Source organism: the organism of the source record quoted next, unplaced genomic scaffold, assembly GCF_019419815.1.
Source record: "Pyrus x bretschneideri cultivar Hongxiangsu unplaced genomic scaffold, Pyrus_bretschneideri_v1 Contig3, whole genome shotgun sequence".
Classification (NCBI taxonomy): Eukaryota; Viridiplantae; Streptophyta; class Magnoliopsida; order Rosales; family Rosaceae; genus Pyrus; species Pyrus x bretschneideri.
The window spans coordinates 1,891,729-1,905,134 of record NW_025999612.1 but is presented as its reverse complement, the minus strand read 5'-3'; the positions used below and the strand labels follow the sequence as shown (position 1 = coordinate 1,905,134).

Sequence of the window (13,406 nt, the reverse complement as noted above, 5' to 3'; positions counted from 1 at the left end):
ACTTATGTTGTTCCTCGTTAGTAGTCTGCATGTGAGTCTCACATGTAAGACTAAGATGGTCATTTTATTCCTTCCATAGGCTCTCTTTTATTTAGAAGCAAATCAACTGGGTTTGGGACGATGAAATGATGAAATCACTAGAGATGGGAGTGATGAAATGGAGAGCAACTATTGAAGGGATGAAATGGTGACAGGTGCTTCTCACGCAGATGGTGGTTCTCACGGATGGGTTGCTTCTGCACATAATGTAACGGAGGTAGTCAAAATTGCACATTCACCTTTCTACTTTTATGATGTGTTTTTACTCCGCTTTTATTGAGAATTGGTAGTCAATTTTAGTGAGATAGTTGTTTCAATCTGGATAATGAATGATGTTGTTCTCCTATTCGGTTTGTTATTTGATGTTGTAGGACAGATATGGATTTTTGGGAAATGTTCTTTATTGAGAATGAAGTCCACAAAATAAAGAGGAATAAGTTCAAACATGTTTTTTTTTTTTTTAAAGCCAATTGCAATTTGAATACATTTTTGTCGAAATTGAGCTGTGGATGAGATGTAAGATTCAGTGAGCAACAAAAAAATTTGTATGATGAATTTTAGTCACATTTTTCACAGAATTGTTTGCAAAATCCATATTGATGATAGTATGTTCGCCTTTGGACGATCGATGCAGTACTGGTGCGTTTCCATTCTTATGTTTTCCAAGTTGAAGGCACCCGTGAAAAGGTCAGGTTCTTTATTACGATGACCTGCCCCATCATTTTCGTTTCATCCCTTCCATAGTTGCTTCTAAATGGAGAGCAACTACGGAATGGATGAAATGACCATCTTAGCCTCACACATAATGTTCACTTGCAGGCTATTAATGGAGGAATAACATAAGTTTTGGTTTTGGGCATTGTGGGACCATGATTTTTGTACGGCTGAAGTAAGGCTAATTTGAATATAGTTACCTCAGAAGTTCAGTCATGGACTCACCGGCTCCGAGCGGAGCTAGATCTGACGAAGGAGCAGTGCTACCATCACCCTATCCCGGGGTAATAGGTGTTAACAACATTGAGAAAGAATCAAAGAACATTAAAGAATTGAGAAAGATTGAAGAACTAGAGAGAGAAATGAAACTTCTGTATATTTGAGGAAAAATGACAACTAATTACATTTGTAAGTTGAAGTACATTATATATTGAACAATAACCACAAAGTAACTAATTAACCAACCAACTCATTTAACCACTTAACAAACATTATAACAACTTAAGGTGATGTGGCATTAGTTACACAATAACCAATGATCAAGAGACATTTGTCTTCATCCCCCTTCAATCTCAGCTAAGGTACCAAGCCTGAGATTGCAGCAATGTAAGTGAACTGTTGAGCCTGAGATTGCTTCAGACTTTCATTCTTTAAAGGCTGATGTGTAATCTTTTTCGAGCATCCTTGATAGGAATGTGAAAGAGTGTGAGACTTTATCTGACCGAAGGTTATCACTACGCTGGCCTCTTGCTTGGATTTGTTTAACAAGTGTCCGATAAATCAATACTGTCACATCCCGACTCGGGTCCCCACCGCATCCTAGGCTTGACTCCACCGTAGCACAATATTGTCCACTTTAGGCCCCAACCACGCCCTTACGGTTTTGTTTCTAAGAACTCACACGAGAACTTCCCAGTGGGTCACCCATCCTGGGATTGCTCTTACGTGAACTCGCTTAACTTCGGAGTTCTTACGGAACCCGAAGCTAATGAGCTCCCAAAAGGCTTTGTGCTAGGTAGAGATGAAAATATACATATAAGGCTTACATGATCCACTCCCCTAGGCGATGTGGGATGTTACAATCCACCCACCTTAGGAGCCTGACGTCCTCGTCGGCATACTTCTGACCAGGGATTGGCTATGATACCAAATTGTCACATCCCCGCCTGAGGCCCCCACTATATCTCGGTCTCGACTCCACCGTAACACAATATTGTCCGCTTTGGGCCCCAACCACGCCCTCACAGTTTTGTTTCTAGGAACTCACAAGAGAACTTTCCAGTGGGTCACCCATCCTAGGATTGCTCTCACGCGAACTCACTTAACTTTGGAGTTCCTACGGAACCCAAAGCCAATGCTCCCAAAAGGCCTCATGCTAGGTAGGGATGAGAATATACATATAAAGCTTACAAGATCCACTCCCCTAGGCAATGTGTGATGTTACAAATACCCACCAGAAAATGTGAAGAAAAAGTAGTAGTATAGGAGAGTATTTAACATGGTAAAATATTGGTCCATCTATAGAATGTTTGCTCTTGTCCAATGTCAAGATGACTCCATAGCTTGTACTCAAAAGGATCTAGAGTGGATAGTAAATGAGTTGCAGTATGATCCAAGGCAATACAAAAATAATAAATGTCAAACTAATAATCTTTTCAGCACCACCGTTTTTGGACATCTTCCCTACTTCCAGGAAGATATCACTAGCATCATGAAGATCTAATACAACTGAACCTAAGCATGCAAACGATTAGATAAATGAGCAGCAACAATATAATTCAAGCATTTCTTAATGAGCTACTTTTCAGCTTTTTTCTCTGTAGTTTCTGGGAACACAAAATCTTTCTGCAAACCAAAACCCTTACAAACAAAATGTAGGAACCAATTCTCCAAGACTTGAAACAATTATGATGCACATATCCAAAAGCCATGACATCTTGTATTCCTCTGCCTCTAACCAGTGATTCCTCTGCCTCTAATCATAGTTTCACAAATAATAGCCTTCTATAAAGGAGTTGGAACATATCCACATGCCGGTATATCAACTTCTAAACGGAATTATCCTTCGTGGGATTTATCGTCAACAATCTCATTCAACATTGGCTTCGGCCTTTAATATTTACAACAACAAAAAATTAACAAAACTATAATATAGCATTGGCCTTAACTATAGTACCACATGATCGCCCTTTGTGGATTTTACCATAAACAACTTCTTTTAACAATGGCATCGGCCTTCACATTTTCAACAATAGAAAATTAACATCTATGTAGGATTGCCTTTCGTGGGATTTACCGTAAAAGCCTTTCGTGGGATTTACCGTAAAAGACTTCTTCAAATTTCATTGCTTTAAGAAACATAAAACTGGAGTTATAGTAGATACATGCGACAACTAAGCTTGTTAGACTTGATATTATAGGATGTGATGGAATAAAAATATTTCCACGAACTCCTCAATATACTTCTTAAAAATCTTCCCAAACATCGTACTTCTCAATTTGGCACAAGTCAGCAGTAGTAATTGCAAGATTCAAGAAGGAATTAAGAATAAAGCAGTATTCAAGCAGAGAAATATGAGCAATTGGATATATAGACGACATCTCCAACTAACACAAATCACTGGTAGATACATCAAGTTATCAAGAATTAGGATTTTGGTGAATTAAGAGAAAGTTGCCAAACTTAGGAGATGCCGAAGCAACCACTAGAGGATCATAACCACCAATTGGAGGAATTTTCCCATCTTGTTTCGCTACTTCCGAATGGATCGATTCCAAAATCAATTAGACGTCGTCTCTTACATCAGGTCTCTGGCAATCGATCGAGTCCATAACATTTATGATCTCACTCTCTTACTCCATTGAAATCTTCACAGCAAAATGAAAAGGCCAACAAAAAAACCCAATTCTCTTAGGCATAGTGACAAACCCATGGCAGACAATTAACGAGTGTCATGAATTTCCATAAAATTTTGGCAACTCCATCAGACACAAAGAAACCCATAATCAAAAACCAAAGATATGAGCTTTTCACTCACATAATTGGACATCTCTTGAATTTCTTCAACATGGATCATAGATCAATTGAACCAAGAATTTATAAACGAATCATACAAAAACTCCAAATATATCTTAGATGACTGAAGAACCTTTCTTAAATCTTTAACTTGAGCAATCCATCAAATAGTTGATCTCGAACACATGGCATGTAAGATCGCTTATTCTAACACTAAAATTCATTGACGCATAAGATTGAACAGGTGATAGGCAAGAACTCACTAGCCAACTGCATTCAGATTACACCACAATTTCAAAAACCCATATACCCCCAACAATCTCTACACACGATCTAGAAGGAAAAATAACCTAGAAATTACAGAACGATGAAGAGAAAAAAAAATTGAGAATGATTGTAGAAGCACTAACAAACTTAATGGAAGAGAAATAAAACTAGAAGATGACAAAATCGAATGACAATGGAACCACTAGAATCCATGGCGTGAGCCTAGTGGCTCTGATACCATTTAACTACTTTGAGAAAGAATCAAAGAACATTAAAGAATTGAGAAAGATTGAAGAACTAGAGAGAGAAACTTTAGAGAGAGAAATGAAACTTCTGTATATTTGAGGAAAAATGACAATTGATTACATTTGTAAGTTGAAGTACATTATATACTGAACAATAACCACAAAGTAACTAATTAACCAACTAACAATTCATTTAACCACCTAACAAACATTTTAACAACTTAGGGTGATGTGGCATTGGTTACACAATAACCATGATCAAGAGACATCTGTCTTCAATAGGTGGAGTCCTGGCGACTCCACTAGATTACGATACTTGTTCCACAAGACACACGATTTGATCCAGATATGGACATAATCAGATTCTTTAAGTCTTGGAGTTCTTACAATCTAGAAATTGGTGTGCGTTGCAAATAATCATAAGTCCTAAGATGATGCAATATCTATTTCTAGACATCCTCTAGGATTCTTTCGGCTTAGAGTAAGGATTATATTCTAAAAAGGTCTCTCTCTCTCTCTCTCTCCACAGTATAAGTACACTCATCTAGGGTTTATCTCTGGTAATGCAATCTAAACATTTGAACTCTCATATCCACTACTTGAGTCTAAAACTATTCACTGACTTGACTGTTAAGACCTTTGTTCGGCACACCCCAGGTCCTAGGCTTACTCACGGTTGTTTACTGTTTTGTAGGTAGCCGAGTTCGAGCACTTTCTCCACACATAACGGTGCGCGTATTTGGTTCCAACAATTGGTGCTTTCATTGAGTATTTAACTTTTATTCCTCTTGGCCAAATTATTCTACCAACTGACATGTCTGAAATCTCGATTAATGACAATGGCCTAATGATCCTCCAAGACGACGTAAACCAAGGATATGACGAGGCCACCGTCATGGATTACATGTGGGAAGACGGCATGGAAATTTGTTCATCCCTAGAAAGCGTCCAGCGAAGCCCACTGATCATAGAATCTGCAAGACTCGCCAACATGTAAATGCACATTGAGGACCTAAAAGAAGCCGTTTCTTGCTTCAAAGAATTAGCAACCTAAAAGACAGAAGTAATCGATTTGACCTCCAAAGAACCACCTCAGCGCCCTGCCCCTGATGAGTACTGTAAGAAGTCCAGAAGGCTTTAGGGTCTCCACCCTGTCCCATGCATAGGAAAAGAAGCATTCTCTAGAGTAAATTGCATATATAGTGAGCAAGAATATTTGGGGAACACCTGAAAAGGAAGAACAGTGGCTTGCAAGAACAAGAATAGTGGCCTCCATCAACAAACCACTAACCATAGATTCCAACATCCCCATGTTCTGCGATCGAGATCTAGAAGATTTTTACTCGCCTCACGATGATGCCTCCATCATCAAAGTGCAAATCTCCAACACTCTAGTAAGTCGGGTCCTAGTCGACAACTTACATATTGGCTACCGAAATTTTAAAACACAGCTTGCAATGTTCTATACCAAACCAAAGAACCATCATTCTCCTTTAACTCTGTTTTGTTTTTGTCATGGTATGAACAACATAAACAAAGTTTGGAATCTCAATCATTCGAATATAAAATTTTAGAAACACAACTAACATATTAAGAAATTCAAAGTAGTACTGAGAACATATCAATGCGTAACTTTTTTTTTTATATATAATTTATATTTATTAAAATAAAATTATTAATTCACGTGAATGTACAATACTTGATGAGACAAGTATAAATTATAGTATGTTTATATGATATATGAACACCAAATCTTCTCAAATAAATAGAGTTTTAGTACAATTGGACGTAGTGTTTTATCTGTTTGTTTTGACAAATGATGTGATAATTATATTAAATATTTGTAAATTACGAGAATAGGGCTTTAAACTTAGTGTTAAGAGTAAAGTACACTCCTCTAGCCAACTTCACCTACAATATAATTTACAACCAAAGCTAAGTCTTTCACAAATAGCTGTGAGAGCCATGTTTTATAAGAATCATTGAGCTAAAATTTTTTGACGTACCGTATGAGTTTGACTCAAAATTTCTGACCCACTGATTACGAGCTTTTGAGATTTCAAATCTTCTTCTCATTATCTTTTTTCTTTTCCAAAAGAAGTGAGCCTAATGCCTAGTATGCAAATTTACTATTAAACCCAAGTTGATGTGTCCTTTATAGCCTGCTTAGACAAGAAGTTATCTGGGTGTGCTTGTGCAATGTGTCAAGTGTCAACAAGTTATCCGGGTGCACTTGTGCGATGTGTCTCCGATGCTTTTTGCCCTTCAAGACGGAGACGTGGGAGACTAGAGAAGAACGGCCGAAAAGCACTTTCACCATTTAAACTTTTTTATTTGGCTATTTTTTTTTTTTAGTTTAAATACAACGACATATGCAAGAAATCAGACTAAGATACACATTGAACGAGTTAGAATAATTAAGACGAATCATACTACTTAAATCAACTTTTATAGTCGACTTCTATTATTACTTTCTTCCATATTCTTAATGGTGGTTTGGTTACACCTACAACCGAAATGGAACCCGAAGTCTCAACAAGAATTCAATTAATTTAACCCCCATTATTTATAATTTTTTCGTAACCATTGTTGCTCACACGAATCGAACTTAGTATCTTTAATTTACAAGTAAAGCGAAATATTACTGAATCTTAATACTAAAGTTTTTGACAATGTACTACGATTTAGTATTATTCCTCTTCAATTATAAGTAAGAGGTATTAGGTGTGATTCTCGTCAAAGGCGAATTTGAATCATATTATTGTTAGCCCATTGTGAGGCTAACCTCACCCTCATTCCCCTAGCGTAGATAATATCGTTAATTCAAGATTATTTATTTATGTATTTATTTATTTTTAATCCCAAACAAACTGTATTCCAAACACGGCCTTAGTTCCCCCTCTACATATGTATATGTATACACATAAACACAGAGAGAACACAGCCCATATTTTCCACACATAAATATCTCTTACTAATTTTACTACCAACTCTCCGGAACAAAATTCAGAAATCATAAAAGACCAGCAAACACTGGGAATCGGAGCTCCAAAAATTGCTTGAAGTTCTTCCATGGCGAGGCCTAATCAGGAAGCAATCGAGACCTTTATCAACATCACGGGCGCTTCCGAAACCATCGCCGTGCAAAAGCTCGAGGTAACTCTTCAACTCCCAATTCAATTCTGAGCTTTAAATCCGAATCGCGGAATTAGTTCTCGTTTTCTAGGGTAATGTTGCTATTAGGGTTTTTGTTGCATTGGGTTGTGAATTTTAATTGGGAATTTTGAGTTGGAGAGCATTTGGATTGATGCTTATTTAGAATATTTGAAATTTGGATGTGGACTATAGTTCGTTGAGATAAAGTGTGTATTAATTGGATTGTTATTTGATTGTATTATTCATCAGCTAACTACTCTTTGCTAAAGTTATTGAAAAATTATAGTTAAATGGTGGGCTCTTGATTATGGAAATCTGAAGTAGAAACGGAGTTACTTGCGCTGCTCGATTGATCACGAAAGAAATTGAAGATTGTTTTTTAGGGTTGTGAATGGACAGCGGGTAGAGGATAGATGGTTGTTTTAGCATAGTGAGATTACCATTGTACGGTTAGAGGATTATGCTTTTAGTTTTCTCTTTGATCAGTTAAATGCTAGAAATATGGGTATTAGAGGTGGTGAACGGTTGGTTAGACGTTGGATTATTTGAAGTTAGAGGGTTTGTGAATGTACTGGTACCTGCACAACTTTTTGGGTGTTGAATAGTCGGTTCAACTGTATCTGATTACAGCCATTGATAAGTTGGTACCGTGACTATAGATGCTGAATGTATCTGGTTGTATCTATGCTGCAACTGTTTTTTTCTTGGAGTTGGATGCCTCAATGCTTTGTAGTTAGAAAGACAACTTACTTCAGCTCCATCTAATACAAGTTATACAACCTTCATATGAACTATGGTTGTTTCTTTCCCAATTACTATTACAAGCAAACTATTTAACTTATATTTGAGTAGGTTTATGTTTTAGTCTCTTGGATTTTTGAGGAAGCTCTTTCCTGTTTGACTTATTAGACAACTAAGTCGAAAATGAATAAAATAAATAAATTCTTTAGCATGTTGGTCTATTTATTATTTCTTATAGATCTTCTGTTGTATTTGCGTGCAATTAGGAGCATGGTGGCGATCTCAATGCAGCTGCGAATGCGTACTTTACTGAAGGAGATAGAAGCACATCGGTGAAGTATGCTTTCATTTTCTGTTGCTCATTATTAAATATTTAGTATGACATATCATCAACTATTGGACGTTGCCTCCAGCTCTAACATTTATGCCTTTTCACATCCAGTGTGCATGATACACCTGTTTCAGCTCAAGATGATTTTATGGATATCGATGATCCAGTTCCAGTTGGACCTCGGAGAGATCCTCTATCACTTCTATCTGCAACCGGTGATATAAATCCATTTTCTAGTCTTAATCCACACTTTGGTAGAACCATATTTGATAGTAGTACAGATTTTACAAACCGTACTCCATTTGTTACTCATCCAAGAGAGGTGAGGGAGATCCCCATTGAAGTCAAAGATGGCGATCAGCCATCTGGCCATTCTGGCCATGATCCTATCATTGATGATGTCACTGGAACAGAGCAGGGATATGGCCCAGGTATCCCTGAGACTGTTATAATCGATGAGGAAGATGATGATGATATTCCAGCTGCCCCAACTGTTCAGGCTGGTCAAAGGAGTGGACCGCAAGATATGTCTTCAGGTGATGGATCTCATCACCCAAATTTTGGACTTAGTGCTCCTCGATTTGATGATTCGCAGGATTATAGCAATGATATTGAAGAAGAAATGATTCAAGCTGCAATTGAGGCTTCAAAACGCGAAGTTGAAGAAAACCAACCAAATCAACAGTTTGGTGCTTCAAGTGTATGTGCCATAGCCTACAGCTGTTGGGTTGGACCTTGTGTTCATGGTTTATATACTAAGTGATTGTCTTTGTATTGCTTCTCTTCTTGATGCCCCAGTTTGATGATAATGGGCCTCAGCAAAGGCCGCCTCAGCTAGAGGATCCTGAACTTGCACATGCAGTTTCATTGTCACTGAAGGTTTGCTTTCCTTTTTTGTTTTATTTTCCTTATTGGTATCCATATTATGTTTTTTAACATGAACTGAGTCCAGAAAGCAGAGCAAGAGAAAACATTGCGTGGCCAGGAGGAAAATGTTGGCCCATCAGAAACAGTACCTTCTAAGGAAGCTGAGGTGGAGCTGGGAAAGTTAGCAGCATTCAATGGAAGGTATATTTCTTGTGTTTCTATTTGCTATTGAAGTGTTATAACATTATATATGATGAGGGTGGTTTAAGTGTATTAGGTTGGAGGCAGGAAGCTCATCCATCCAAGAAGAAACTGAAGATGTGGAGGAGCAGCCTCTTGTCAGACATAGGTCCATGCGCATGTCTTCTGGCGATGTGGCGACTGCAAAAGAAGTTGGAGCTGATGAGGATAACTCACCTTCAAGTCCTGGAGAGCAGGATATGGGTAGTCATCCTAGGCACAGTGAGAGCGTCTTCCCTTCTGAGGTATCTTCTTCTTTATGATATTATAATTTCTGATGAGTGTTTGAAATTGTTGTTAATTGATCACGTTGATAAATGTTTACACCAAGTAAAACTGGACCTTGTTTTTATAATTGAAGTGGGGAGGCATTTCTTCAGAGGAGCATGACGAAGCAGTGATGCTTGAGGCTGCAATGTTTGGTGGAATTCCTGAAGGGACCGGATATCGCCTTCCCTATGCTATGCGGCCTGACAGTTCGTATGTCTGGCCATCACCTCATCCTCCTTCACCCTCTCTTACAGCGCAGCGGTTGATACGTGAACAACAGGTTTAAATACTGGAAATAACGTCTGAAAGTTGGCCACCAAAAGTGGTTTGATTGGTTGTACTAACTTGATACATGCAGGACGATGAATATCTTGCATCACTTCAAGCTGACAGAGAAAAAGAATTGAAGGCTATTGAGGAAGCTGAAGCTCGTCGTGAAGAAGACAGACTAAAAGAGGAAGAATCGAGGAGGAAAATCGAGGAGGAGAAGGTACTTTATCTACATATGCACACATGCTTTATTACTTTTAGATTATTTGATGTTGGTTATGTTACTCTCTGTCCTTTTCTCCTCATATACCACTCTTGCAAAGATCGTTCATTGGCTTTTTTCCTTTTAAAGAGGACTTTTTTCTCTATTAATTTATTTAGTGAGTTTTCTAAAAAGTGGCTCTACTCCATATGCGCATCCCACCCTTTCACTTGAACATTTTTTCCCATCCTATTTTTCTTTTATTTTCAATTTTTCTCAAAATTTGAAAAGTTCACTGCCCTTTTTGTTATTTTCATTCTTCATTTTTTAAATTGAAAAAGATAAGAAGTGGGAATTTTAAAATGAATGAGTTTTTTTAAATTTAGGATGGGAATGAATGGAGCCACTTCTCTATAAATAGTTGTAGGTGTCGTTTTGCCAATAAAATTACGAACTTTTTGACATTTGAGATGGAAAATGACTTGGTAGTTTCTACTCCAATGAATTATATAGTATTCTGTATTTTTAAGCCAGCCGGAGTTAGGAACTAAAGTTTATTATGGAGACTGAATCAAGAACTTAATGGACAATAATTAGTTTACTTTTATGTAAAAGAAGGCTATGAATTTAAGCATTTTGGAAATTCTGGTTTTCATCCGGGGATTTAGTGTCGGAGTTATTTTTGGTATGATTGACACTTTCTGCTCAGATGGTGTTACAATTCCCAAATGTGGTGGGCAATTAGTACTTTCATTTGAAAAATTTGCATTCACTGCGTATGTTTGTGTATACTGACACTGAGACATAATTGTACAACTCATTTTTTAGTGAGTTCTACTTTCAGAGTTGCTAATATCTTCATTCTCTATGAGCCTTCCTTGCAGGAATTGGAGAGGCAATTAGCAGCAAAAGAAGCTACTCTCCCTCAAGAACCAGCATCAGATGATGAGAATGCTGTAACCCTTCTGGTGCGAATGCCAGATGGCAGCCGCCACGGCCGTCGATTTCTCAGGACAGACAAGCTGCAGGTAATTGTTGTGAATGTACATGTCTTTAACTGAGTTAACTCTTTGCCCATCCTCCTTGCTAAACAAGAGTGACTGTTTGCAGTCTTTTTTCGACTTTATTGACATTGGCAGAAGGGTCAAACCCGGCTCTTACAGAGTGGTGAGTAAAGTTTACAATTTATTCAATACCCATTTAACTTTCAGTGATTCCATGTTGTCAATCTTTGCAAATTGTTATACTGATTTAATTGTTTTCATGGAGAAAATAGAACAAAACTGCGTACGAATGCTATGAATCCTAAACATCTTGAGGTGTTAATTGTAAACAGGTGAGGCCATTCCCCAGGCGTGCTTTTAGCGAAGGAGAAAGTGCATTGACGCTGAATGAACTTGGACTTACCAGCAAACAAGAGGCTTTGTTTTTGGAGTCGATATAGCAGCTGGCTCTAAAATGTAGAAAGGTAGAACACAGTTTTACTTTGTACGCATATATTGTTGAATGAAATCCTGGTTTTCAATTGGTTTTTGGGGGATGTTTGGATGAAATGCTTCATACATGGATTTGAGGACATGGGCAGAATCAAATTTAAATGCAGAATAATTAAGGTCATTTTATGTTTCCATCAGTACCACTATAGTTAACGATTTTCTATATCTGTGGTACTACATTGGATTGAACTTCAATCCTGTGCGTTCGGAATTTTCAAACATGTGTTCTGATGTCGTTTTCTTATTACTACCGCTATTTTGCATGATTTTTCCTTGTGTTTGTTCATCTTGTGGCTTTAAGATGTGGGAGAATTGATCATAAGATGTGAAACGGCTACTGCTTATGGACACGATTTCCGACCACCCATCACTCAACATCGGCATTAGGTCGGATCAAACACTAGTTGGCTCCGTAAACGTAGAACGTACATTTTCGGTACTTGCAAATCAAAGATGTCAATAACTAATCAAAATATACCAAAAATTTATGTTGCGTCTGAGTATCCCAAGTTTTTTAACCATTGAGTCTTAGTCTTTTGTGTGTTAGGATCAAAGATCAAACAGTTAAAATGTTTGGAGTATCGGATACTTTGGAGAATCATAAAAATCATTTTAAAATCTTTTCTGCTACCCCGGAGCCCTATAGAATTTTTTTTTTTGAAAATTTTGAAAAGAAGAGTTTTTATGCACATGTAAAATCATAATTTGACAAGGAGAATGAATGCTTATATGCAAGATCCGGATGGAACCTTTGGGTGTAGAGGCCGACCTATTGAACTGTTAAGGCTTCGTGAGGAGAGCAACTTTCACAATATGAGACGCCATAGGGGCGTTACACTTGTGTCATTGAAGTTTCTCCCCTTGGTTCCTTTTTTTGTTCCTCTTAAAAGGGGACTAGCTGATGGTTTCGCCACGGCAGTCCACCCTTCTAAGAGCCGAGAAGATTCACAGATGCATTTTAGCCTCATTCTAGCTACTATTGTGTGATTCACCAGCACCAATAATCGAACTCAGAACATACCGTGTGAAACATGGGCGTGGAATTTGAAGAATTGCTCTTTTATTTGGTTTGTTTTTATTTTTAACTCTGCATCCGAATACTCTAAAAAGCAGAAAGTGGAAAGTGAAAGGGGTAAACGGTAAAGTAATGGTGCTAAGAGACAGTACTTTTGGGTGTGGAGGAATATTATCATTTGTTTCCATTTCATCATCCCTCCTTCGCGGCAACTTCGTTTTGGTGATTCGTTTTTGGTGTTATCAATGATATACATTTTACAGCATCTCTACTACTTTAACAGTCTTTTTGCAGTTTCACTTTTTTCGTTTCAGATCAAGAGAGTTAGCAGAAATCATGACGTATTCGGTTAATTTCATCCAATTTGTAGCATTTGGGGATATTATTTTTTCAATATCAATCATGTGGCATGGTAAAAGCCAAACCAAACTGCCCCTCCTAGGCTTGTACCTTCTCTCTCCCCCATCCCACCATATTAGGTTTTGGAACATTACTCCTTTTATGTAAGAGCATCTTTATAAGTTGGTAGAAGACAAT

General features: G+C 37.7%; 1 protein-coding gene across 1 annotated transcript; it reads left to right on the top strand.

Annotated features, from left to right (window-relative positions):
* Positions 1 to 7,228: 7,228 nt before the first annotated feature.
* On the top strand, positions 7,229 to 11,975 carry LOC103931837 (plant UBX domain-containing protein 8-like). The gene is made up of 11 exons (XM_009341371.3): positions 7,229 to 7,437; positions 8,445 to 8,515; positions 8,621 to 9,209; positions 9,308 to 9,388; positions 9,462 to 9,577; positions 9,654 to 9,861; positions 9,978 to 10,166; positions 10,245 to 10,376; positions 11,243 to 11,386; positions 11,469 to 11,525; positions 11,695 to 11,975. The coding sequence occupies exons 1-11, from the start codon at positions 7,354 to 7,356 to the stop codon at positions 11,800 to 11,802; spliced, it is 1,779 nt and encodes a 592-aa protein (XP_009339646.2). The 5' UTR covers positions 7,229 to 7,353; the 3' UTR covers positions 11,803 to 11,975.
* Positions 11,976 to 13,406: the final 1,431 nt, after the last annotated feature.

Excerpts from the sequence above, each read along its gene's own strand:
- LOC103931837 (XM_009341371.3), top strand. The coding sequence starts at position 7,354 with ATGGCGAGGCCTAATCAGGAAGCAATCGAGACCTTTATCAACATCACG. Across the intron at positions 9,389-9,461 it reads CAGTTTCATTGTCACTGAAG|AAAGCAGAGCAAGAGAAAAC; the intron begins GTTTGCTTTCCT and ends AACTGAGTCCAG. Across the intron at positions 11,526-11,694 it reads AACCCGGCTCTTACAGAGTG|GTGAGGCCATTCCCCAGGCG; the intron begins GTGAGTAAAGTT and ends AATTGTAAACAG.